Raw genomic sequence first — 27171 nt, 5'->3', positions numbered from 1 at the left:
TGGAGAAGGTCAGCAACCTCTTCCTGTGTGTGTGTGTGTGTGTGTGTGTGTGTGTGTGTGTGTGTGTGTGTGTGTGTGTGTGTGTGTGTGTGTGTGTGTGTGTGTGTGTGTGTGTGTGTGTGTGTGTGTGTGTGTGTGTGCGCATGCGCATGCACTCAGACAGTGTCATTTGGGGACATACTATCTGGTCTGCACAGCATGAGCACAGAGGAATATAGTTCCAACTAAAGTCCTACTGCTATCCTGCTGCAGAGGAGATATCCAAACCCCATCTGTATTCGTCCATTTAGCTTTAGTTAAGCAGCATTGATTGACAGTATTCAATGGAGACTTCTGTACATAATGTAGAATTTAGCTCAACGTTCAGGCCAGGCAAAAGCCAGAGGATATGTGAATGTTGGTACTATAACGTTACAACATTATGGTTCTCTGATGATTCATAACCCTGCTGTGATGACGCTGCTGGGGTGAATGAGGTTAGACGAGCTATGGTAACAGAACAGATACGTTTTCATCTCTTTGAGACTGATGTGGATAGCCATAAGTTAGGTCCGAAGCCTAAAAAATACAATGTACATACATCATCTTCGGGTCACTTCATGTAAAGTCGGTCGAAAGATTACAACGGAATAAATAAACGGGTCCATGCGAGACGCTTCACTGTAGAGGACATTAATATCAGAGATGATGTGGAGCTCAGGACAGAATCACAACTTTAAATATGGAGCAAATTTGATGCTGGAGAGCTAGCGATGTTGGCTATAATGTTCTTTGCTTTAGCAAATATTGTAATTTTATATGATCACAATTAGACTGCAATTGAATGGAACTTTTAAAAAATGAGCACCTGAGGCGGTCCAAATTATTTTCATGTTGTCCCCCTGCAAATGACCACTCAAGGTCAATAATGGGAAGCCTTTTTCACGAGGAGACAACGGGCCATTAAGGACCAAATGAATCCAAACTGTCCAGAAAGAGACAGACAGCAGGAACAGGAACAGGTTTTGCATTGGCACTGCATAAGAAGAATCAACGTTAAAACACACTGTTTGTGTGCTCTGTTTTGTTTGTTATTTGAGATATTTACCATTCAACCCCATTTCCAAGGACACAATTTGGGGGTCACCCATTCCCCCAAGTATGCATGTCGGCTGATATCTACAACTATATATAACTTCTGTACATAGACATTTGTACACCTGTACATGCAAACCAAACCCGTTTGAAAGCCCTGACATCTGGTACATATGTGCTGTTTGTATGAGATGGTGCCCTGATGGCCTGACGGTGATGATTACTCCTTATGAACCATGCAGTAATATGATCACTGATCAATATCATTACATATAAAAAAATATATCACAAATGCACAGTTATGGCAGCGAGTTCCGCCCCCGAGTTCCGCCCCATTGTCAAAGGACAAACATATCTTCCCCACCTTAGTATTAGAAGGAAAGGAAATATCCCAAATGTCTGTGCTATTCAGGGAACAGGGTGGCGTTCAGGAAATAGCTGTGGCGATTTGGTTGAACCAACCTCCACTTTCGCACCACACATTCTATACTCATCAATAGAACGCGATTGTAACTTACGGTGCCAATATGGCGGCCGTTGACAATCTAGTGTTCAATCTGAGTTTGCTAAACCCTGTAAATCGATGGCTCTGATTAGAAGTTGTGATGGGAGATTACTAAGAAGTACCCTGTTAACTCCTCACATGAGCCTGGCTCAGCATGGTCATCTCAATCATTGTATGTTGCATCTTCTCTTGTATTTTCTTTAGTGCGGCTAAAATATACATCTATACTCTATTTTAAACTCATAACAGGGTCGTAAAGACATTACAACATAATAATAGAGCTGTTTCAATAATATTGACACTTTCATTAAATAAAGGAGCATTGGATGGAGAGAGAGAGAGCTGGAGGGGGGTGGATAGAGAAACGAGGATATCTTTCTCTGGAGATCTGGGGGCAGGGTGGAGATACAAGCTATAAAGTCAGAGATTGGCCAAGTTACCCACAGAGCAGATTACAATTTATAGCAGTGAGATATTGCTGCATTATTCAATAATAACAGTTCTGAAGGTGCTGAACCACAAGACTGGTTACGGGTGTTTGTGCTGACACTGTGGTATTTTGTGAACAATAGATTTAAACTATTATTGTTGTAACATGAAAGAGTTCATGTATCAGAGATAGTCAGGCTGGAGACACGATCTTTAACGGACCAGATTACTGGTTAACACAGCGGCACGGTGTTTAGAAGAGTTTGATGACCCAGTGTCCTAGAGGAGTGAATAGAAAGTTCTAGTCAGACTGTGCTCTGTCTTCAGGTCATATAGCATACCTTTTGTCTCTCGAGAAGTCCCTTTATGAAATAGCAACTCTATGTTTTTCACGCTAAGGAGGAGAGGAACAAGAGGAGATAGGTCTTCAGTGGATTGAAGAAAAGCTCGTTCATGTCATATTTTACTACGACACCTACCCGAGACTGCTGAACAGCTAATCAAATGGCTACCTGCACTATTTGCATTGACCCTCCCCCCTTTTTTTTACACAGCTACTACTCATGGTTTAATATCTATTATCTATGCATAGCCACTTTACCCCTACCTACATATACATATTACCTCAGTTACCTCGACTAACCTGTAGCCCCGCACATTGACTCGGTACCAGTACCCCCTGTATATAGCCTCGTTACTGTTATTTTATTGTTGCTCTTTTATTTTTTACTTTAGTTTATTTAGTAAATATTATTTTTAACTTAGTTTTCTTAAAGCTGCATTGTTGGTTAAGGGCTTGTAAGTAAGCATTTAAGGTCGTATTCGTAAGTATTCGGCGAATGTGACAAATAACAATAACATTTGATTTGATTTTGTGACTCACTCAATGTATAGAAAAATGTTAGGACTTTCCTCAGTGAGTTACTGCACTAACATATGCCCACATAGACTTGCAAACTGAAGCAGACATACAGTAGCTATTCTCACACACAGAAACACGCATATGCAAATTGCATCAATCAACAACAGGTACATAAGCACACACACACATTCATGTAAATGAGAACACACAAATGCCAAAACTATGTCAACAATAACACTCTCAACACTCTCACTGTTTTGGGTCAAGTCCTGGGGCTTTAGCTGTTCCGTGATCCCAGATTTGAGCTCCCTCTCTGGACCCAGTGAGAACTCTATAATGGCTCTATATTGATTGTACGGTGATGGCAGGTCAATTTGTTTAACCAAGCAGAACCAGCTCAGCTCTGCAGTTCAGCACCTCCACTGCCCCCCCTTCTCCAATTTGTTTACAATAACCATCTATCTACACTCCTGGGGAAACACTGGAAGGAGAAAGTAGATATCAACTGTAGCTCAATATTTTATCTGTTTGTTTTCTGAAGCTAAATTGTAAAACGGGATCTTTTAATTAGATTTTTATAGATTTTGTATTAGTCTTGTAGCTATTGTTGCATTGGTTTCATGTCTGGGGTAAAAACAGAGAGAATGTCTGAGATTTGAGAGCACATTTCAGTTGGACTTTATTAAGACTGTGTGCAGAATTGGGAATGTCCCATTCACTTCCTGGATTGACTGAGTTAAAATTGATCCCAACCACGGTGTGTAATTGTTGATTTTTCATGGTAGCTCATTTGGCACAGTCCTAACTGTTCACTGAATAATTCTGGACATGGCTGCTTGGACAAGTCTGACTCTGACTCACACCACTGTAATGTCATCAATGCAGCAACTAAAGGGTTCATTTTCTCATGTTCTGCCTTCAGCTAAGTGACGTCTTAATTCGGTTCACACACTCCAAGCCCCCATGTAGACAACTCTCTCAGTTATGTGGGTTTTAATACTGTATATACACCATAGTATCCTCATCCACATCTCTCTCTCTTCTTTGGTAGGCCCTGTGGGACAGATGTAGAATCTGATACTCAATCTGATAGTATTTCCCTAAACACCAGTGTTGTTCTCATTATGGACCCTCTTGTTGGTCCTGTGTCCGATATCTCTAACTACTGCATCAAGACTGTGGGTTCATGACTTTCAAGTCCTTTTGAATCAAACCAGCTGCATCCGAGAGATCAGGGGCTTGTTGGCAAAGTTTTTCAGTCTGGCTTGGCTGCGTTTGTTGGTTGAGTTCCTGGTTGTTATTGGCTGCTCAGTCTGTGGTGGTATTTTGGTTGAGTTTTTGGTATGTTGCTGACTCTTCAGTTTGTGGTCGTTTGTTGGTTGTCAGGGTTGTATTCATTACGTCTTACAAGGTTAAGAACCAAATGGAAGCAAACAGAGCAAATGGAATGAAACAGGGAGGGACCTAGCTGAGTTTGTCTGATAAAAATTCTAATTTTCGTTGCAAAATGTTTTCTTTTTGGAATAAACAGTTTCTGTTGCTAAACATTTCGCAACAGAAGAAACATTTTCCAACAGCATCTGCATAATGAATACACCCCTGGTTTAGTTCAGTTTGTGGCTGAGTTAGTATTGTGGCAGTAACAGTTTCCGAGGTGATTGGTTTGGCCACTCCTCTGAGTGAGAGGAGTTAGGATAGCCTTGTTGTGATTGTTAGTGCAAGTTCACACTTGCCCTTCCTCAACAATAACTTATTTTCTGTTTGAAAGTATTTTCCCTCTGATCTTCCCCTCTCCATGTTTTTTATTTTGTATGTGAAAACAATTTACTGTTTGTCTTTTCTCATCTCTCTCTCTCCTCCCGGTCACTGCCTTCCTCTCCCACATTTCCCTCCCTCTAACTTTCTCCCTTCTCCCTCTCCCCCTTTCTCTCCCCTCATCCTCCCTTCCCTCTCTCTTTTGCTTACTCTCTCTCCTTTGTCTTTTCAGAGGAAGTCACTCTGCATCTCATTGGACAGCTGACTAACAGCCACTTCGCTATGTGTGGACCCCTGCAGTATCCTTGCAGTCCTCTGAGGGGTAGTCTCTTGCCCGTATCCGCCAGAACCAGTGTCTCTCTCTGGGCATGGGCAGTGCCTGCATGCCCCCCTATGGTTCTCCGGCAATCCATTGGACCGTCGCGTTGAGTTACACTCCTCCTTCCCATGCTGCTGGGACTGTGTACAGGACACCTTCTGGGCCGAGCCGTGCGAGCACAAACACGCACATAGGGTCCGTCGGCATGTCAGCCAGTCCCGGCAGAGGGACCTGCGGAAGTTGGGTTTGAAGACCAGGTAGACGATAGGATTGTAGAGGGTGGAGGACTTGGCAAAGATGGCAGCCACAGCGAAAGCAAAGGGAGGGACCTCTGCTGAGTTAACGAACGCCGCCCACATGGAGACGAAGGCGTATGGGCTCCAGGCGATCACGACACCGATACACACCGCCACCGAGAGCTAGAAGGGAGAGACGGGAAAACACAAAGGGAGGAATTGACAGACAGGTGTGCACATACAGTAGTTTATAAAAGTTTCAAACCCTCTTCCCCCACCAATCCATGTGACAATACTTTAAACTAATACTTACAACAAAGTCAAAGAGGACAACTTCTCCCCTATCATAATGATGAGGCTGTTTATTGACCACCGACTGATACATTGACCTTCTAATCAATTAAAACTCCTACTTTCAAACCTTATGTCCCAACCAAACTTTAATTCATGAAGGAGTGAAATAAAGAAAATTATATACAGCTCCCCCAAGTTGATGATTGGGGTGCTCTCCAAATCATTTTGATCTAATAACGAATCACAACACCCGCTTGAAACCCTTTAAAACCTATACATAAAGCAGCATTTAAGTTAGGAAAATGTGCTGCTACAGTTTCCAAGGTGTGTATTGTAGTGTGTGTGTGTTTGCACAACTACTATTTAAGTGCGTGTGTAACATTGTGTACCTTGACAGTGAGTGTGTCTGAGTGTCTGAGTGTCTGAGTGTGTGTGTGTGTGTGTGTGTGTGTTGGTGATAAAAAAAACATGTTTAGTGGATTTTCTCATAGAATGGTCATGTGTAGTAAAGATTGGTAACCTACAGTATACTTCACATTTGTTTCTAAAAGTATAATTGAGAAATAATCAGTAAATGTTGGCATATTTATAACATGTTGGCCTTATCTGGGCGTACCTTGACGCTAAGTGTGTGTGTGTGAGAGTGCATAACTGACTGATGAGTGTGTGTGTCTGTGAGAGGGAGTGTGTGTATCCTGACCGTGAGAGTGTGTGTGTGACAGTGCGTACCTTGACGATGAGTGTATGTGTGTTGGGGATCTTGTTCTGTGGGGATATGTGCTGCTGCACCGCCTGGTGTGACCCCTTGACAGTCAGCAGGATGAAGATATAGGAGAGGAAGATGATGATGCAGGGGATGATGTAGCAGAAGAGGAAGAGGCAGAGGATGTAGCTCATGGCAGCTCTGCTTAGGCCGGGGGCGTACCAGTCGATACAGCAGGCTGTACCGTAGGGTTCAGAACCATACCGGCCCCAGCCAGTCAGAGGCCCGATGGCAAAGATAAGAGCATAGCACCACACCGCTGCTATTAGGAGATAGGCATGGCAGGATGAGAACTTGTTACCTGTGGGAGGAATGGGGGGATGGGGGAGAAGGAGAGAAGAAGGGGAGACAGGGAGGGGGTTATTAACCAATGGGATGAGAGATGGGAGGCAGAGGAGGAGGTGGAGAGAGAACATGTAATATCATAAGTGGCATTGTTACCTGATGCTGTAATGGAAGTAGGGGAGGAGGTGGGGAAGAGGAGGAAGGGAGAGAGGAGGTGGGGAAGAGGAGGAAGGGAGAGAGGAGGTGGGGAAGAGGAGGAAGGGAGAGAGGAGGTGGGGAAGAGGAGGAAGGGAGAGAGGAGGTGGGGAAGAGGAGGAAGGGAGAGAGGGAGGTGGGGAAGAGGAGGAAGGGAGAGAGGGAGGTGGGGAAGAGGAGGAAAGGAGAGAGGGAGGTGGGGAAGAGGAGGAAAGGAGAGAAGGTAGGGAAGTGGAGGAAGGAGAGGGAGGTGGGGAAGAGGAGGAAAGAGAGAAGGTAGGGAAGAGGAGGAAAGAGGTGGGGAAGAGGAGGAAGGAGAGAAGGTGGGGAAGAGGAGGAAAGGGGAAGGTGGAGGTGGGGAAGGAGGAAGGGAGAGAGGGGTGGGGAAGAGGAGGAAGGGGAGAGGGAGGTGGGGAAGAGGAGGAAAGGAGAGAAGGTAGGGAAGAGGAGGAAGGGAGAGAGGAGGTGGGGAAGAGGAGGAAGGGAGAGAGAAGGTAGGGAAGTGGAGGAAGGGAGAGAGGGAGGTGGGGAAGAGGAGGAAAGGAGAGAAGGTAGGGAAGAGGAGGAAGGGAGAGAGGAGGTGGGGAAGAGGAGGAAGGGAGAGAGGAGGTGGGGAAGAGGAGGAAGGGAGAGAGGGAGGTGGGGAAGAGGAGGAAAGGAGAGAAGGTAGGGAAGAGGCAGAAAGAGAAAGACAACGTTACCTGATTTGGCACATTAGTTTGTGGAGAAATGAGGTCAATTAGATACAGGGAAGAGGAGAGAAAGCAACATTGATATCATTGTTAATTACATCTCAGTTTGTACGTGTGTATTTTCTCTGAAATACCTCATATAATCTAAATGGCCAAAAGCAAATGGCAGTTTTAGGATCAAAGCAGAATTGTGAACGACTGACAAAAACAGAAACACAAAAGATTATTCACTGGAAGTTAGTACTGTAAGCATTCACATCTCATCAGTCTGAAAATGATTTTATTTTCGTTGGCTTTACAGGAACTTAGCCTCTTAGCCTCTTAGATAATCCTAGCGGGCAAATGTACATACAGAAATGACACATTCACGTGTTCTCTCATTCCTCCACATGCATATCTCTTGACATGACCTCAAGCATGTTCAGAAACAGAGGGTAGGCGCATGTTTCCGTAGAGACACAAATATATGCATTTATATATTTACAGGAAGCCAAATATAAATACTCTCCCTCGTGTGGAGAGATTAGCACCATACCGGTTTAGCTGGAGGGCCAAAGTGCGTGTGTATTGGTGTGTGCCTGTTTGTGTACGTGAATACACTATTACCAATCCTCTCTTCCCAATCTTCACTCTCCGGGGTTATAGAATATATCTACATTTTAAGAAACCAATATCACCTTCCATGTGTCCTGGGATCAGAAGAACACACTCACCCCAGGAGCTAAGCTTCACCAGAAATATACAGTATACTGATTATTTCTGCTTTCTTACACATCTCTTACATGTCATAAACCACAAATAGGGCTGCACATTTCAAACACATGATGAGAAGAATTTCGAACTGTTGGTGAATAAGCCTAGTGCATGCGTAGACTAGGACGCCTATTTGATGGTTCTGCACATTTGTCACCTGCGGCAGATGGAGAATTCATTACTGAAGCATGTTCACCGGTGTGTACATGAATCAGAAAGCTGAAATGGAAAATGCGTCCTCTGTGTGTGTGAGGAGCTAGACGGCGTATGGCGAACAGGCAACAACATCTCCCCCTCCCCGCTGATCCTCAACACTGGGGCCCCAATTCTGAGCCCCCTCCTGTACTCCCTGTTCACCCAACTGCGTGGCCATGCTCCAACTCAATCATCAAGTTTGCGGACGACACAACAGTGGTAGGCTTGATTACCAACAACGACGAGACGGCCTACAGGGAGGAGGTGAGGGCCCTCGGAGTGTGGTGTCAGGAAAATAACCTCACACTCAACGTCAACAAAACTAAGGAGATGATTGTGGACTTCAGGAAACAGCAGAGGGAACACCCCCATCCACATCGATGGAACAGTAGTGGAGAGGGTAGCAAGTTTTAAGTTCCTCGGCATACACATCACAGACAAACTGAATTGGTCCACTCACACAGACAGCATCGTGAGGAAGGCGCAGCAGCGCCTCTTCAACCTCAGGAGGCTGAAGTTCGGCTTGTCACCAAAAGCACAAACTTCTACAGATGTCAGAGCATCCTGGCGGGCTGTATCACCGCCTGGTATGGCAGATAAGGCTCTCCAGAGGGTAGTGAGGTCTGCACAACGCATCACCGGGGGCAAACACCTGCCCTCCAGGACACCTACACCACCCGATGCTACAGGAAGGCCATAAAGATCATCAAGGACATCAACCACCCGAGCCACTGCCTGTTCACCCCGCTGTCATCCAGAAGGCGAGGTCAGTACAGGTGCATCAAAGCTGGGACCGAGAGACTGAAAAACAGCTTCTATCTCAAGGCCATCAGACTGTTAAACAGCCACCACTAACATTGAGTGGCTACTGCCAACACACTGTCAATGACACTGACTCTACTCCAGCCACTTTAATCATGGGAATTGATGGGAAATTATGTAAATATATCACTAGCCACTTTAAACAATGCTACCTTATATAATGTTACTTACCCTACATTGTTCATCTCATATGCATACGTTGATACTGTACTCTATATCATCGACTGCATCCTTATGTAATACATGTATCACTAGCCACTTTAACTATGCCACTTGGTTTACATACTTATCTCATATGTATATACTGTACTCGATATCATCTACTGTATCTTGCCTATGCTGCTCTGTACCATCACTCATTCATATATCCTTATGTACATATTCTTTATCCCCTTACACTGTGTATAAGACAGTAGTTTTTTTTTGGAATTGTTAGTTAGATTACTTGCTCGTTATTACTGCATTGTCGGAACTAGAAGCACAAGCATTTCGCTACACTCGCATTAACATCTGCTAACCATGTGTATGTGACAAATAAAATTTGATTTGATTTGATTTGATTTGAGGGAATGCAAGGAGCCTGTGACTATCACTGGATTGGAATGTTGAATCAGATTTAGCAGTTCAATATGTCAACCTCCTGCAGTTAGCAGAGGATGTGCAGAGTGAGCTGATCTTAGATTGATTATTACTCCTCTGTCCTAATTGTTCAGCTGCCTGATCAGTACTGGAGTCCTGGCTGTGTGTATACAGTATGTTTAAAACATGCACTGTGGTGTCTGTTAGCTATCTATACTACAAGGTTCATGGGCATTTCAAACCTGGAACCATCTGTATCACCCAACCAGGGGCAATTTATTGGAATAAATATCCCTATTTTAATCTGAAAGTAAGAATACTTGAATAAAGCATTAATATCATCCTTGAGTATCCCTTGAATATTCAATGCTACCTCACCGTCATCCCTAGAGCGGGACTAGTGGGATGTTGGGATGCCAGTCCTAGCCTGCTTCCATTTCTAATGACACCTGCTCTGCAGTGTTGTAGTCTTTTTTGCTGATGGTATAGTCTGTGTGGAGCTCCGCGTAGTTATCTGACACCGTTGTGTCATCAGTTCATGACTCTGAACCTCCTACCATTGTTGCTCCTCTGGAAACCTTCTAATCCTCTGTGACTTTAACTGCTACTGTACTCACAACTTAACACTGATCTCTGCTCATTTTGGTTCCCCACTTTTCTCTGTCCGTATTGTGTGTGCTATATTTGTACCAGGTTCTTTTGGGCTGACTCTTTTAAACACATCATTATTTGTGCTCATCTGCATTTCAAACAGTGTTATTGGTGCAGCCAGCAGTCTCCAGAGCCTCAAGGTGGACTTCAACTTTCTGAAGAGTGCACACACACACACACACACACACACACACACACACACACACACACACACACACACACACACACACACACACACACACATACACATACACATACACACACACACACACACACACACACACACACACACACACACACACACACACACACACACACACACACACACACACACACACACATATACACATACACATACACATACACATACACATACACACACACACACACACACACACACACACACACACACACACACACACACACACACACATACACATACACATACACACACATACACACACACACACACACACTGAAGAGTTTGTGTAACTCTTTAAAATGCTGTTCTGACTTCCATTACTACCTATGCTTATTAGTTCCACTCACACAGTTCACAAGAGCATGACATCTATAAACCTTGAGACATCCCCTAACTCTTTAACCAAGTATCAGGGACTCCAGATACAGTGCCTTTGGAAAGTATTCAGACCCCTTGACTTTTCGCATATTTTGTTACTTTACAGCCTTATTCTAAAGTGGATTAAATAAATAAAAAATCCTCAGCAATCTACACAGAATACCCCATAATGACAAAGGGATAACAGGTTTTTAGAAATGTTTGCAATTGTATTAAACTTTAAAAAAACATAAATACCTTATTTACACAAGTATTCAGACCCTTTGCTATGAGACTTGAAATTGAGCTCAGGTGCATCCTGTTTCCATTGATCATCCTTGAGATGTTTCTGCAACTTGATTGGCGTCCACCTTTAGTAAATTCAATTGACTGGACACGATTTGGAAAGGAACACACCTATCTATATAAGGTCCCACAGTTGACAGTGCAGGTCAGAGCAAAAACCAAACCATGAGGTCGATGGAATTGTCCGTTGGGCTCCCGAGACAGGATTATGTTGAGGCACAGATCTGGTGAAGGGCACCAAAAAATGTCTGCAGGATTGAAGGTAACCAAGAACACAGTGGCCTCCATCACTCTTAAACTGAAGTTTGGAACCACCAAAACCTTTTCTAGAGCTGGCCTCCCGGCCAAACTGAGCAATGGGGGGGAAGGGCCTTGGTCAGGGAGTTGACCAAGAACCCGATGGTCACTCTGACAGAGCTCCTGAGTTCTTCTGTGGAGATGGGAAAACCTTCCAGGAGGACAACCATTTCTGCAGCACTCCACCAATCAGGCCTTTATGGTAGAGTGGCCAGACGGAAGCCCCTCCTCAGTAAAAGGCACATGGCAGCCCGCTTGGAGTTTGCCAAAAGGCACCTAAAGACTCTCAGACCATGAGAAACAAGATGTTCTGGTCTGATGAAACCAAGATTGAACTCTTTGGACTGAATGCCAAGCGCCACGTCTGGAGGAAACCTTGCACCATCCTTACGATGAAGCTTGGTGGTGGCAGCATCATGCTGTAGGGATGTTTTTCAGTAGCAGAGACTGGGAGACTAGTCAGGATCGAGGCAAAGATGAACAGAGCAAAGTACAGAGAGATCCTTGATGAAAACCTGCTCCAGAGCGCTCACAACCTCATACTGAGGTGAAGGTTTACCTTCCAGCAGAACAACAACCCTAAGCACACAGCCAAGGCAACGCAGGAGTGGATTCCGGACAAGTCTCTTAATGTCCTTGAGTGGCCCAGCCAGAGCCTGGACTTAAACCCAATCGAACATCTCTGAAGAGACCTGAAATTAGCTGTGCAGTAACATTCCGCCTTTCAACATGACAGAGCTTGAGAGGATCTGCACAGAAGAATGGAAAAAACTCCCCAAATACAGATGTGCCAAGCTTGTAGCGTCATACCCGAGAAGACTCAATGCTGTAATTGTCATTATTGGTTATTGTGTGTAGATTGATGAGGGGAAAAAAGCATTTTCATTCATTTTAGAATAAGGCTGTAACATAACAAAATATTGAACAAGTAAAGGGGTTTGAATACTTTCCAACGACACTGTATATTCAGCAATAAGTCAGCATAATTAAGTTACATAAATCAAACAACAAATTGCTGACTAATTAAGCACTATACATATATCTATATATTTTTTAATCATGACGTGGCTGTGTTGCTCTGACAAATGGACACTTTTTCAGGGGAAACAACGTATTGATGATTTAACGAGAAATTTAGTGAGTGGGTGAAAGTTTTGAGAATAGTTTATTTATAATATTAGCTTGTTGCACAATGGATGCTCTTCATGAGGGTTGATGAGATTTGAAGTTGGAAATTAATCTACTAAGGAGAATAAAAAAAAAGTTTTGTCAGCTGTTCTCCCCCTCGGTTTGTATGTGTGCTCACATGTTTGTAATTGCCTAAGAAGATCTTTAGAAGCTTGAGTGGCACAAATTAATCCTACTCATTAGTGGATGTACTCTTGAGACTAATGTATCCAATAACACACAGACACACACATGCGCGCATGCGCACACATACAAAACGATGGGGGAGAAAAGCTAATGATATCTTTTTTTTTATGGACTTCAGTAGATTAATTTGTGTATTCACACTCACACTACTTTCTCTCAAAGCTTAAAAGAGACGACAACGTAGCACCATTCAATACTATTTTTTGTCCGTTTTGTAGCTCAAATTAAAAAAATTTACATAAGTAATGTGATGTGAGCATGGTGTGTATGGCCTCATTTACACAGGCAGCCCAACTCTGGTATTTGTTTCACCAATTGGTCTTTTGACCAATCAGATCAGCTCTGAAAAAGATCTGATGTGAAAAGATCTGATGTGATTGGTCAAAAGACCAATGAGTGAAAAAAATATCAGAATTGGGCTGTCTGTGTAAACACACCCTATGTGTGCTTTCCAGACAAAGCTAGATCAGCATTGTGTCTGTCTGTCTCTGAGAATTGAACGTTAATCCCTACAGTTGTAATATGGAACGTTAATCACTAGTGATTAGCCAGACCTTATTATCCTAACACCCCTCTGTAATGTACGGTCAAATACATTCTAATTAGCTGCTAAGGCAAGTGGATGCTCGGTGACTTAATGGCTTCATCCAGTAAATAGGTTTCTCACTGTCCCAAAGTGACATGTTTTAAGAGAGTCCTTGAATCATACTTCCCCCTCTCCACTTTAACTCTGTTAATTACTTCCTACTTCGGAGAGGAGTTGATCTTTTGCACAATAGCAAATAGTTGAGGGAACTCAACTAGTTAATCACTAGTTGAGGGAACCTTTTACTTATGACTCTTAACCTCTTGGTTGCCCTCCACTCTCCCTGTCTATCCAGCTTCGGAGATGCTGGCAATGTGGCCTAACCCCTCACTACCTACAAACCTTCCACAACTGTTCCTGAGGCTTGGATGTCTAGGAGGAAAGTACAAATCTGAAAGACAGTGTGCAGGTTAGTGATAATACATCTTCAGAGTCTATTTTTCAGTCCCAACTCCAACCATCCCAATACACTGAAAGGTGTGCTAGAGGGGCTGGGGTCAGTCAATTTTAGGGATCAAAGTTATGGTTAGAGATCAAGGATCAGGGTTATTGGTCAAGGTTTTGCATTCTCTTACCATAGTTGGGACAGCAGACCTTAAGCCAGCACACAGATGACAACACTGTGAGGTTGGTGAGACTGGCTAGTCCAAACAAAACCCCACAGAAGGCATAGCTCATACATGTAACATCACTGAACAGCCACCTGGGGAGAAAGGGAGGAGAAAGGGAGGAGAAAGGGAGAGACAAAGAGAGAAAGAGAAAGAAAGAGAGAGAGAGAGAGAGAGAGAGAGAAAGAGAGAGAGAGAGAGACTAGTCATTTATCCAGTAGGTAGTCAGAGACCATTTCCCTCACTTTTTCAGTGTCTGAGGCCAGAGGCCCCACATGGCTGGCACTACCTGGAGTACAAGAGCGAGTGGATATAGATATTTATGACTATTAAAACAGTTGTGTCTCACAGGTGACCTTTTTATTTCACGTCTTTATATTCTCTCTCCATCGATCTGTCTGTCTACATGTGTGAGGGCATAACAAAACAGCAGCACACATACACTGAATAACCTCAAGAATGGAAGGAGGGAGATTTGATTTGAAAGGGGAAGGGGATGGGAGAAGTAAAGGTTGATGAGCAGAGGAGTGGATGGTAAAGGAGTGTGGACACTCACTTGTGTGCGAAGGCTGATGAGATGGCCATGGGGAAGAGAGAGATGGTCATTCCAAGGTCGCTGACGGAGAGGTTTATAACAAAGAACTCAGTCGGCTTCAGGGAGGACTTCTTCCGGTAGGCCACAAACAGCAATATCCCATTCCCCACCAGTGAGAAAACACCTGAGACACACGATTAGAGTTTTAACAAGACTGAAAAGTAAAAGAGTACACACTATATTTTAACTTGGCAAGTCAGTTAAGAACACATTCTTATTTTCAATGACAGCCTGGGAACAGTGGGTTAACTGCCTGTTCAGGGGCAGAACGACAGATTTGTACCTTGTCAGCTCGGGGATTTGAACTTGAAACCTTCCGGTTACTAGTCCAACGCTCTACCCACTAGGATACCCTGCCACCCCATACTGTAGAGAGCTTCAAGGCATCCAGTAAATCAAGATGAAACACTGCCAATAGTGGACAAAAGCAATGAAATGACAGGCATTGTTTTGCGATCCCTCTTCTAAGACTTTTATCTTTGTACATCTTTCAAGTTATTTTTCCACAACTGAACTCGGAGCACAACTATGAACCCCAGTGTTGTGAAAGCTGGTAAACACACCGGGAGAAAGACTCACCAAATATGGCATAGATGGTCCCCATGAGGATGTCATGTTCTTTAGAGATGGTAGAAAGGAACGAAGATGTGTCAGCGAACAAAGATGTTTCAGAGGCATTTCCCATCTAGAGAGAGAGAGAGAGAGAGAGAGAGATAACTTTATTTGTGGTGTCAAATAGATACAAGGGAGGAGAGGATTAATGGGGTTAAATTAGTTCTGCTGTGTGACAAAGCCTCTGGTCCTTGTTCAGAAGTTCACTGTACACCTCTATCCAGGGCCCAAAGCCAAGACATATTGCACAACATATCATTACAACCGAACTCGCACAATCGCACGCACGCACCCACCCAGGCACAGACACATGAGAGACTAATCCCTCAGAGAGGGACTAATTCCAGCCAGATAAGGCCTTAGCTAAGACAACAAGCTACAATAACAGCCACTGACTTTTACTGCCTGCTACTGACTTTGAATGTCACTATATTACTACCACAATCCAATGAGCTTTTTACATTGAGAAAGTAGTTCATGAGAAAAAGTAAGCAGTTTACTTCCACAACATGGAAGGCCGCAGGGCCAGACGGATCACCAGGACGTGTACTCCGAACATGGAAGGCCGCAGGGCCAGACGAATCACCAGGACGTGTACTCCGAACATGGAAGGCCGCTGGGCCAGACGAATCACCAGGACGTGTACTCCGAACATGGAAGGCCGCTGGGCCAGACGAATCACCAGGACGTGTACTCCGAACATGGAAGGCCGCAGGGCCAGAAGAATCACCAGGACGTGTACTCCGAACATGGAAGGCCGCAGGGCCAGACGAATCACCAGGACGTGTACTCCGAACATGGAAGGCCGCAGGGCCAGACGAATCACCAGGACGTGTACTCCGAACATGGAAGGCCGCAGGGCCAGACGAATAACCAGGGCGTGTACTCCGAACATGGAAGGCCGCAGGGCCAGACGAATCACCAGGACGTGTACTCCGAACATGGAAGGCCGCTGGGCCAGACGAATCACCAGGACGTGTACTCCGAACATGGAAGGCCGCAGGGCCAGACGAATCACCAGGACGTGTACTCCGAACATGGAAGGCCGCTGGGCCAGACGAATCACCAGGACGTGTACTCCGAACATGGAAGGCCGCTGGGCCAGACGAATCACCAGGACGTGTACTCCGAACATGGAAGGCCGCTGGGCCAGACGAATCACCAGGACGTGTACTCCGAACATGGAAGGCCGCTGGGCCAGACGAATCACCAGGACGTGTACTCCGAACATGGAAGGCCGCTGGGCCAGACGAATCACCAGGACGTGTACTCCGAACATGGAAGGCCGCTGGGCCAGACGAATCACCAGGACGTGTACTCCGAACACGCTCTGACCAACTGGCGAGTGTCTTCACTGACATTTTCAACCTCTCCCTGTCTGAGTCTGTAATTCCAACATGTTTCAAGCAGACCACCATAGTCCCTGTGCCCAAGAACACTAAGGTAACCTGCCTAAATGACTACTGACTCGTAGCACTCACGTCTTTAGTCATGAAATGCTTTGAAAGGCTGGTCATGGCTCACATCAGCACCATTATCCAAGAAACCCTAGACCCACTCCAATTTGCATACCGCACCTAAAGATCCACAGATGATGCAATCTCTATTGCACTTCACACTGCCCTTTCTCACTTGGACAAAAGAAACACATATGTGAGAATGCTATTCACTGACTACAGCTCAGCATTCAACACCATAGTGCCCTCAAAGCTCATCACTAAGCTAAGGACCCTGGGACTAAACACCTCCCTCTGCAACTGGATCCTGGACTTCCTGATGGGCCGCCCCCCAGGTGATAAGGGCAGGTAACAACACATCTGCCACGCTGATCGTCAACACAGGGGCCCCTCAGGGGTGCGTACTCAGTCCCCTCCTGTACTCCCTGTTCACTCATGACTGCACGGCCGGACACGACTCCAACACCATCATTAAGTTTGCTGATGACACAACAGTGGTAGGCTTGATCACTGACAACGATGAGACAGCCTATAGGGATTAGGTCAGAGACCTGGCTGTGTGGTGCAAGGACAACAACCTCTCCCTCAACGTGATCAAGACAAAGGAGATGATTGTGAACTACAGGAAAAAGTTGACCGAGCACACCCCCATTCTCATCGACGGGGCTTGAGTGGAGCAGGTTGAGAGCTTCAAGTTCCTTGGCATCCACATCAACAACAAACTAACATGGTCCACATCAACAACAAACTAACATGGTCCAAGCACACCAAGACAGTCGTGAAGAGGGCACAACAGGACTTATTCCCCCTCAGGAGACTGAAAAGATTTGACATGGGTCATCAGATCTTCAAAAGAGTTTATAGCTGCACCATCGAGAGCATCCTGACTGGTTGCATCACTGCCTGTTATGGCAACTGCCTGGCCTCCTACAGAGGGTAGTGCATACAGCCCAGTACATTACCGGGACCAAGATTCCTGCCATCCAGGACCTATACCAGGCGGTGTCAGAGGAAGGCCCTAAACATCGCCAAAGACTCCAGCCACCCTAGTCACAGACTGTTCTCTCTGCTACCGCACGGCAAGCGGTACCGGAGCACCAAGTCTAGGGCTGAGAGGCTTCTAATCAGCTTCTACCCCCAAGCCATAAGACTCCTGAACCGCTAATCAAATGGCTACCCTTTCCTGCAGTCAAATGACCTAGTGGCCTCATGGGTGGAATGTTATAAATATTTTTCATAATTGAATAATCAATCACATATTTATTACTGCGAAAAGATGGTGTTTCTATGTCAAACGGTTTTATTATATTTATTATATTGCATTGTATATAATAATAATGGGATGCAAAAGCTAAATGTAATACATTTCAACTCTATATCTGACATGGTACAAGAGTTTTCTTTTTTAAAAGCCCATGACCATGTGTGTGAGGTGTATACTTTTGTTTCAAAGTAGATTAGTTTAAGACTAATAAGGAACACTCTGTGTGACCCTAATTTAACCCACTGCAGTAAAAGGTTATTAACATTCATCCTGTTCCTCCATCTTTTCTTCTTTATTTGCTTTAAACTAAAGTAATAACAAAACAGACCGTGAAATGAACACAGGAGGCGTCAGTGCAGGGTCTGTCAGCTTCTGTGGTTACCCTATAACCTCTTTCTCTTTTCAATATAAAATGACATACTGTAGGTTTCACCACCAGCCCCCTGAGACACACTCTATTTCCTCTTACAGTTCCTTCCCCTATCGCTTCTTTTGTCTTCCATGCCTGAGGAAATTGGATGTGGGTTGGTGAGCTGAGAAAATAAGCGTTGCATTCATTATATATTTACATGCGTGTGCGTGTGTGTACCCCACATTAAATCCCCTGGAACAGTAACTTATAGGAAAGAAAAGGATGGGCTGGACTTATCTAAATAGCTATGACATGCCATGTCTGAGTACAACACAGGAGCCCAACAGTTGCGAGTGTATGCATCTGCGCGTGTTGCTACTCTGGTATGCCTAAGGTATCCCCGCTGTGACATTCACTGCTGATTTGACTTGGTTGTGATTGATTTGGGAGGTCCAGGGTGCTGATGTGTGAAGAGTTCACTAATCTAATTTGTTAAAAGAGAGCTTAATGTGATTATGTAGCCACACACAGTCCACAATTAAATACGTAATGTCTAGCTCTTTCTAAATTGAAGGACTATAATGGTAATCGATGCCATACACCTTGAAATACAATGTGACAAGCCATCCGTTATGAACAACACAGCCTTTTTGCTTCAAAGCTGGTCATTACACCAAACTTATTACTGTATCATGACACTAGATGATGAACATTTAAATGGAACATTCATCGAAATAGAAAGCATTGAGGAATGTGTTTGCAGGGAAGCCACCTCCTCTTCAGTTCACGTCTAGAGCTGGGAGAGTTAACTCAAAGAGATAGTAGAGCCGGGAGGGATAACTCAAAGAGATAGTGTGATGTTCTTATTCACAGACGATTCACAATTCCATGCATCTTTATGGGGGTTATAGTGAAAACAACACTCCTTGAAATGATATGCAATGTTTCTCCTCCATCCATTCCTTGTGATTGCACATATAAACTACACGAATGTTACAAGGCCGACACGTGTACATGCTTTGAATTCATAATGTAAACATACATTATATACTGTATGTTACTGCTGTGTGTGACAACAAAGGCAACAAATTCAATCAACTGACAAAGGTCATGAGCAAAAACCACAGCGTACTAGACTTCCTTCAACACAATGCTTACATGCACACATCGAGTCAATAAAACCAACTCACTCACACAGACAGATTAAGATCACTCTATTAGTCAATTACACACAAGGTCCAAACCGAAGGACAACCATCTCTGCAGCACTCCAAAGGTCTCTCAGACCATGAGAAACAAGATTCTTTAGTCTGATGAAACCTAGATTAAACTCTTTGGCTTGAATGCCAAGCATTACGTCTGGAGGAAACCAGGCACCGCTCATCGCCTGGCACCATCCTTACGGTGAGGTATGGTGGTGGTAGCATCATGCTGTGGGGATGTCTTTCAGCGGCAGGGACTGGGAGACTAGTCAGGATCGAGGGAAAGATGAAAACCTGCTCCAGGGCACTCAGGACCTCAGACTGGGGTGAAGGTTCAACTTTCAACAGAACAACCACCTTAAGTACACAGCCAAGACAAAGCAGGCATGGCTTCGGGACAAGTCTCTGAATGTCCTTGAGTGGTCCAGCGAGAGCCTGGGCTTGAACCCGTTCGTAAATCTTTGGAGAGATCTGAAAATAGCTGTGCAGCGACGCTCCCCATCCAATCTGACGGAGCTTGAGAGGATCTGCAGAGAAGAATGGGAGAAACTCCCCAAATAGAGGTGTACCAAGCTGGATGGGAGCACTCTCCAAGACAAATAGAGTACTCTACTCTATAACCAATGATTCCCCAGACAAATAGAGTACTCTACTCTATAACCAATGATTCCCCAGACAAATAGAGTACTCTACTCTATAACCAATGATTCCCCAGACAAATAGAGTACTCTACTCTATAACCAATGATTCCCCAGACGAATAGAGTACTCTACTCTATAACCAATGATTCCCCAGACAAATAGAGTACTCTACTCTATAACCAATGATTCCCCAGACAAATAGAGTACTCTACTCTATATCCAATGATTCCCCAGACAAATAGAGTACTCTACTCTATAACCAATGATTCCCCAGACAAATAGAGTACTCTACTCTATAACCAATGATTCACAGACAAATAGAGTATGCTACTCTGTAACTAACGATTTAGACCTGGGACACCATCTGTGTGCAGTTAATTATTAGGTAGGACAGAAAACCATCAGGGCCAGGACCAAGTAGTGTAAGAGTTGAATACCCCTGACCTGGACTGATCAGGTGAATCCAAGAGAATGCTATGATCCCTTATTGGTAACACTGGTTAAATCCACTTCAATCAGTGTAGATGAAGGGCAAGAGACAGATTTCAAATCTACAATTGCAGCATTGATACATTTTTATTTTACCAAGAACAGCTCCATCCCTCATCCCCACCTACCCCAGTCCAACCCTCCTTTCCCATCCCAGTGAGAAAAAAAACATACAAAAATAAAATAATAATATTATAACGTGCATAGGCCTTCATGTATCATGGTTTAAAAATGACTAATGGCAGAAAACCATCAGGGCCAGGACCAATAGTGTAAGAGTTGAATATGACCTGACTGATCAGGTGAATCCAAGAGAATGCTATGATCCCTTATTGGTAACACTGGTTAAATCCATTCAATCAGTGTAGATGAAGGGCAAGAGACATTATTTCAAATCTACAATTGCATATTATACATTTTTTATTTTACCAAGAATAGCATGTTATAAATGAGACAATATATATATATATATATATATATATATATATATATATATATATATATATATATATATATATATATATATATATGTATATATATATATATATGTATATATATATATATATATATATATATATATATATATATATATATGTATATATATATATATAAGCAGATTTAGCAAGGAACATCTATTTAGAAGCACCATTGAGAGAGCATCCCGTCTACAGGATGCTAGACAGGATGCGGTGTCACCCCTGATAAGGCAACTGCACCTTCCGCAGCAGCAGGGCTCTCCAGAGGGTGGTGCGGTCTGCCCAACGCATCACCGAGAGCACACTGCCTGCCCACCATGACATCTACAGCACCTGGTGTAACAGGAAGGCCAAGAAGATGATCAAGGACCTCAGCCACCCGAGCCATGGCCTGTTCACCCCGTAACCATCCAGAAGGTGAGGTCAGTACAGGTGCATTAAAACTGGGACCGAGAGACTGAAAAACAGCTTCCCATCTCAAAGCAATCAGACTGTAGTCACCACCACCCTTCCCTGAACTTTAGTCACTGTCACTAGCCGACTACCACCCGGTTACTCCACCATGCACCTTAGAGGCTGCTGCCCTATGTACATAGTCATTTAACACTGGTCACTTTAATAACGTTTACATACCGTTTTACCCACTTCATATGTATGTATATACTGTATTCTAGTCTAGGCCTATCCTATTTATCTATTGCTGTACATATACTACTCTTCAGATATTCTACATAGTATATCCATATGCTGTCCATATTGTCCCATCACATAAACATCCCATCACATATACATATGTACATATTTAACATATATATATATATATATATATATATATATATATATATATATATATATATATATAAATAAATAACACATATGGAATCATGCAGTAACCAAAAAGGTGTTAAACAAATGAAAATATATTTTATATTTGAGATTCTTCAATTCTTCAATTCTTCATATTTGATGACAGCTTTGCACACTCTTAGCATTCTCTCAACCAGCTTCATGAGGTAGTAATGTATTATGAGGTAGTAATGTATTATGAGGTAGTAATGTATTATGAGATAGTAATGTATTATGAGGTAGTAATGTATTATGAGGTAGTAATGTATTATGAGGTAGTAATGCATTATGAGATAGTAATGTATTATGAGGTAGTAATGCATTATGAGATAGTAATGTATTATGAGGTAGTAATGTATTATGAGGTAGTAATGTATTATGAGGTAGTAATGTATTATGAGGTAATAATGTATTATGAGGTGGTACTGTATTTCAAATAACAGGTGTGCCTTGTAAAAAGCTAGTTTGATGAATTTCTTTCCTTTTTCCAATTAGTTGGTTGTGACATGGTAGGGTTGGTATACAGAAGATAGACCTATTTGGTAAAAGACCAAGTCCATATTACAGAAAGAACAGCTCGAACAAGCAAAGAGAAACAGTCCATCATAACTTTCAGACATGAAGGTCAGCCAATGCGGAAAGTTACTTCAAGTGCGGTCACAAAAGCCATCAAGCGCTATGATGAAACTGGCTCTCATGGGGACCGCCACAGGAAAGGAAGACCCAGAGTTACCTCTGCTGCAGAGGATAAGTTCATTAGAGTTACCAGCCTCAGGAATTGCAGCCCAAATAAATGCTTCACAGAGTTCAAATAACAGACACATCTCAACATCAACTGTTCAAAGGAGACTGCATGAATCAGACCTTCATCGTTGAATTACCCAGTACTTTGTTGCAGCAGCTTTGGCAGCGAATTCAGCCTCAAGTCTTCTTGGGTATGACGCTACTAGCTTGGCACATCTGTATGTGGGAGTTTCTCCCATTACTCTCTGCAGATCCTCTCAAACTCTGTCGGTTTTGATTGGAATCATCGCTGCAAATCTATTTTCAAGGCTCTCCAGAGATTTTCGATTGGATTCAAGTCCATACTCTAGCTGGGCCACTCAAGGACATTCAGAGACTTGTCCCTAAGACACTCCTGCAATGTCCTGGCTGTGTGCTTAGGGTTGTTGTCCTGTTGAAAGGTGAACCTTCGCCGCAGTCTGAGGTCCTGAGCATTCATCAAGGATCTCTCTGTACTTTGCTTCATTCATCTTTGCCTCCATCCTGACTAGTTTCCCAGTCCCTGAAAAACATCCTCACCGCATGATGCTGCTACCACCATGATTCAGCTTAGGGATGGTGACAGGTTTCCGTCAGACGTGATGCTTGGCATTCAGGACAAAGAGTTCAATCTTGATTTCATCACACCAGAGAATCTTGTTTCTTGTTGTCTGAGAGTCCTTTAGGTGTCTTTTGGCAAACTCCAAGCATGCTGTCGAGTGCCTTTTACCATGGAGTGGCTTCCGTCTGGCCACTCTACCACAAGGCCTGATTGGTGCAGTGCTGCAGAGATGGTTTGGCCTTCTGGAAGGTTCTCCCATCTCCACAGAGGAACTCTGGATCTCTTTCAGAGTGACCATCCAGTTCTTGGTCTCCTCCTTGATCAAAGCCATTCTCCCCCGATTGCTCAACTCTAGGAAGAGTCTTGGTAGTCCAAAACTTCTTCTATTTAAGAATGATGGAGGACACTGTGTTCTTGGGGACCTTCAATGCTGTAGAAATGTTTTGGTACCCTTCCCCAGATCTGTGCCTCAACACAAGCCTGTCTCGTCGCTCTACGGAAAATTCCTTTGACCTCATGACTTGGTTTTTGCTCTGACATGCACTGTCAACTGTTGGTCCTTATACAGTCAGGTGTGTGCCTTTCCAAATAATGTCCAATCAATTGAATTTACCACAGGTGGACTCCAATCAAGTTGTAAAAACATCTCAAGGATGATCAATGGAAACAGGATGCACCTGAGCTCGAGTGTCAAAGCAAAGGGTCTGAATACTTTTGTAAATAAATTTGCAAATATTTCTTAAAACCTGTTTTGGCTTCATTATTATGGGGCATTGTGTGTAGATTGATGAGGGTTTTTATTTATTTAATCAATTTTAGAATAAGGCTGTAACGTAGCAAAATGTGGAAAAGTGAAGGGGTCTGAATATTTTCCGAATGTGCTGTATAGATAAAAAAAATTACATAAAAACAGACTAATTGTATATATTTTTAATGTCGAAACAATAATACAAACATATCATACACATTTTTAATAAAGGAAATAGAAATAAAGAGAGAAGAAAGAGTAGATAAATCAATGAGAAAAATGTGTTCGGGTAATATTACCAATCATATTCAAATGAATGGTAGAAACAAGGTGAGACTGAAAAAGATGTAGAAACTTGGGAAGCGTATTCATTTTTACTCATTGTATTCTCCCAACTAAGGATAGGGGTAAGCTACTCCACCTTTGAAAGTCCAGTTTCAGTTAGTGGATACAAATAAAGCGAGAGAGCGAGTCATTTTTTGGTAATTAGGTTTATATCTGGAGAAGATGCCAAATTGTTAATTGTTGTGGCAAGGAAACAAAATACGATGCAGAACTTCTTTAGGAAAACAGCCCTAATGTTGGAAACAAACATCATTATGATGTCATCCAGAATCACATGTCTGTACTTTCCAAGCTGTAGCACACAGTATTTTACATACAGTAAGTTTTTATAGGGCCAAAGCGTTCGGTCCGCTTCGTGTTTTCATTTTTGCCATGGAAAAAAATATTGCGATACTGGTATCATCACAGCCCTAGAGGAGCCACAGCCAAACTGTTCTGACAGGACAGAGAGTAGCTACTGCCCTTATTAGAGCTGGGGCTGCAGAATGATTTGCCTGTGTTTGGACAGCAATATCCAGCACAATGTTCCACACAATTACAGAGTGAAGCAACTCAGTAAAATAAAATGAGTGGAACATTACTCTGAAAGAAGATATCAGATCAATATGACAACGTTCCACCTAGCCTATCAGAGATCAGGATGGAGCATCCATCCAGTCTATCCTATTCTGCAGATATACTGTACATAGGTCAGTCATCAAAGAGGGATAGGAATGAGGACAACCTCTTTTAGACTCTGTGTTGCGTGTGTGCATTTGTCTGTGTGTGTGTGTCTGTGTGTGTGTGTTTGAGTGTGTGTGTCTTGTGTGTATGAGTGTGTGTGTGTGTGTGTGTGTGTGTGTGGGGGGGGTTGTCTTTGTGTTTGTAAAGCTCAGATAATCCCCCAGATGTTTTTAGCTGGGACAGAGAGAATCATGGTAACCTCCACCCCGGGATGAAGCTCTCTGTCGCTCTGATTTCAGACATTGTTATGAAGTGTCTCTCTCTCCCTGCTCTCGCCACACAGCCACAGGCACAGAGATTAACTGTCCAAAATAGAGATGGGATAAAGAGAGAGAGAGAGTTAGAGGAAATGAGAGAGAGATGGAGAGAGAGGGGATGTGGAAAGATGGAGATAGAGGGAGAGATAGATGGTAGGATGAAGAGTCAGATAAATGTGAGTCTGGAGATATGTAAATAGGAGAAAATAAAGAGGGTGAGAGAAAGAGTGAGGTTGACAAAAAGTGGATTAAGAGACAATAGGGGGATGTAGAGGGAGGAAACAGAGGAAGTGAAAGAGATGGAAGAAGAGAAAGAATGACTAAAATAAAGGAGACAGAGAAGGAAGAGATTGAGATAGAGAAGAAGGGAGAATGGTTTACAGAGGTGAAAAATCTCTAGTTAAATCCGGTGTCAGAAGTCTGCAATTAGCTCATAAGTGGAGATTCAGATGAGAAATAACATTCCCCTAACAGAAACTAAAAACCAGGGAGTAACACACGCACATGGGAGCGCGCATAAACACCATGTTCAATGTCATTTCAGAGGGCATGTGCTTTTTGTACAAAATTACTCTCTCTCTTTCTTTCTCTCTCACACTCTATCTATATCCACTCTCCTCTCCCTCTCCACCCCCCTCTCCCTCTAATGTTAAATGGGTGAATGAGGAAGTTAAAAAAAAGACCCTGTAATTAAACAGTGGAGCGAAGGCTAATGGTTTTAAATGACCCCAGTGTTATAAGGTCTACTGTCATAGTGACAGAGAGACAGAGGGAGGGACAGAGAGCCAGAGAGGGAGAGAGAGAGAAAGAGACAGAGAGAAAGATAGAGACTGAGAGAGAGAGCGAGAGAGATAGTGATAGAGAAAAAGAGAGCGAAAGAGAGAGAGAGAGACCGAGAGAGAGAAAAAAGATTGACAGAGACAGAGAGAGAGACAGAGACAGAGAGAGAGAAAAAAAGATTGAGAGAGACAGAGAGAGAGAGACAGAGACAGAGAGAGGAAGAGAGAAAGAGAGAAAGATAGAGAGAGAGAGAGAGAGAGAATGTAAAACACCAAACAATGCATGCAGAGCAGAATAAGGCCGATACCCGCTAATTGTCAAAATCCAGAAAAGAGACGTTCAATTCTACAACCATCTAAAAGGAAGCAATTCCAAAACCTTCCATAACAAAGCCATCAAATACAGAGAAATGAACCTGGAGAAGAGCCCCCTAAGCAAGCTTGTTCTGGGGCTCTGTTCACAAACACAAACCGACCCCACAGAGCCCCAGGACAGGAACACAATTAGACCCAACCAAATCATGAGAAAACAAAAAGATAATTACTTGACACATTGCAAAGAATTAACAAAAAACAGAGCAAACTAGAATGCTGTTTGGCCCTACACAGAGAGTACACAGTGGCAGAATACCTAACCACTGTGACTGACCACAACTTAAGAAAAGCTTTGACTGTGTACAGACTCAGTGAGCACAGCCTTGCTATTGAGAAAGGCCGCCGTAGGCAGAACTGGCTCTCAAGAGAAGACACGCTATGTACACGCTGCCCACAAAATGAGGTGGAAACTGAGCTGCACTTCCTAACCTCCTGCCCAATGTATGACCATATTAGAGACACATATTTCCCTCAGATTACACAGATCCACACAGAGCATACCTACAGTCAAAAGTTAGATTTATAAATAGTCGGTAATCACATGCCT

At 43.4% G+C, this 27171-nt stretch overlaps 1 protein-coding gene across 1 annotated transcript in view; it reads right to left on the bottom strand.

Annotated features, from left to right (window-relative positions):
- Positions 1-4815: 4815 nt before the first annotated feature.
- Positions 4816-27171, bottom strand: part of opn7b (opsin 7, group member b) — a 130595-nt gene continuing 108239 nt past the window's right edge. The window contains exons 2-6 of the mRNA XM_024385078.2: positions 15314-15419; positions 14696-14858; positions 14107-14234; positions 6204-6538; positions 4816-5363 (exon numbers count right to left, since the gene is read on the bottom strand). Of these exons, the coding sequence (XP_024240846.1) occupies positions 4854-5363; positions 6204-6538; positions 14107-14234; positions 14696-14858; positions 15314-15419 (1242 nt within the window). The 3' untranslated portion in view covers positions 4816-4853. The remainder of the gene's footprint in view (positions 5364-6203; positions 6539-14106; positions 14235-14695; positions 14859-15313; positions 15420-27171) is intronic.

The sequence above is a fragment of the Oncorhynchus tshawytscha genome, linkage group LG22 (assembly GCF_018296145.1).
Source record: "Oncorhynchus tshawytscha isolate Ot180627B linkage group LG22, Otsh_v2.0, whole genome shotgun sequence".
NCBI lineage: Eukaryota > Metazoa > Chordata > Actinopteri > Salmoniformes > Salmonidae > Oncorhynchus > Oncorhynchus tshawytscha.
The sequence above is the reverse complement of the archived record's forward strand: the minus strand, read 5'-3'. Positions and strand labels throughout refer to the sequence as shown.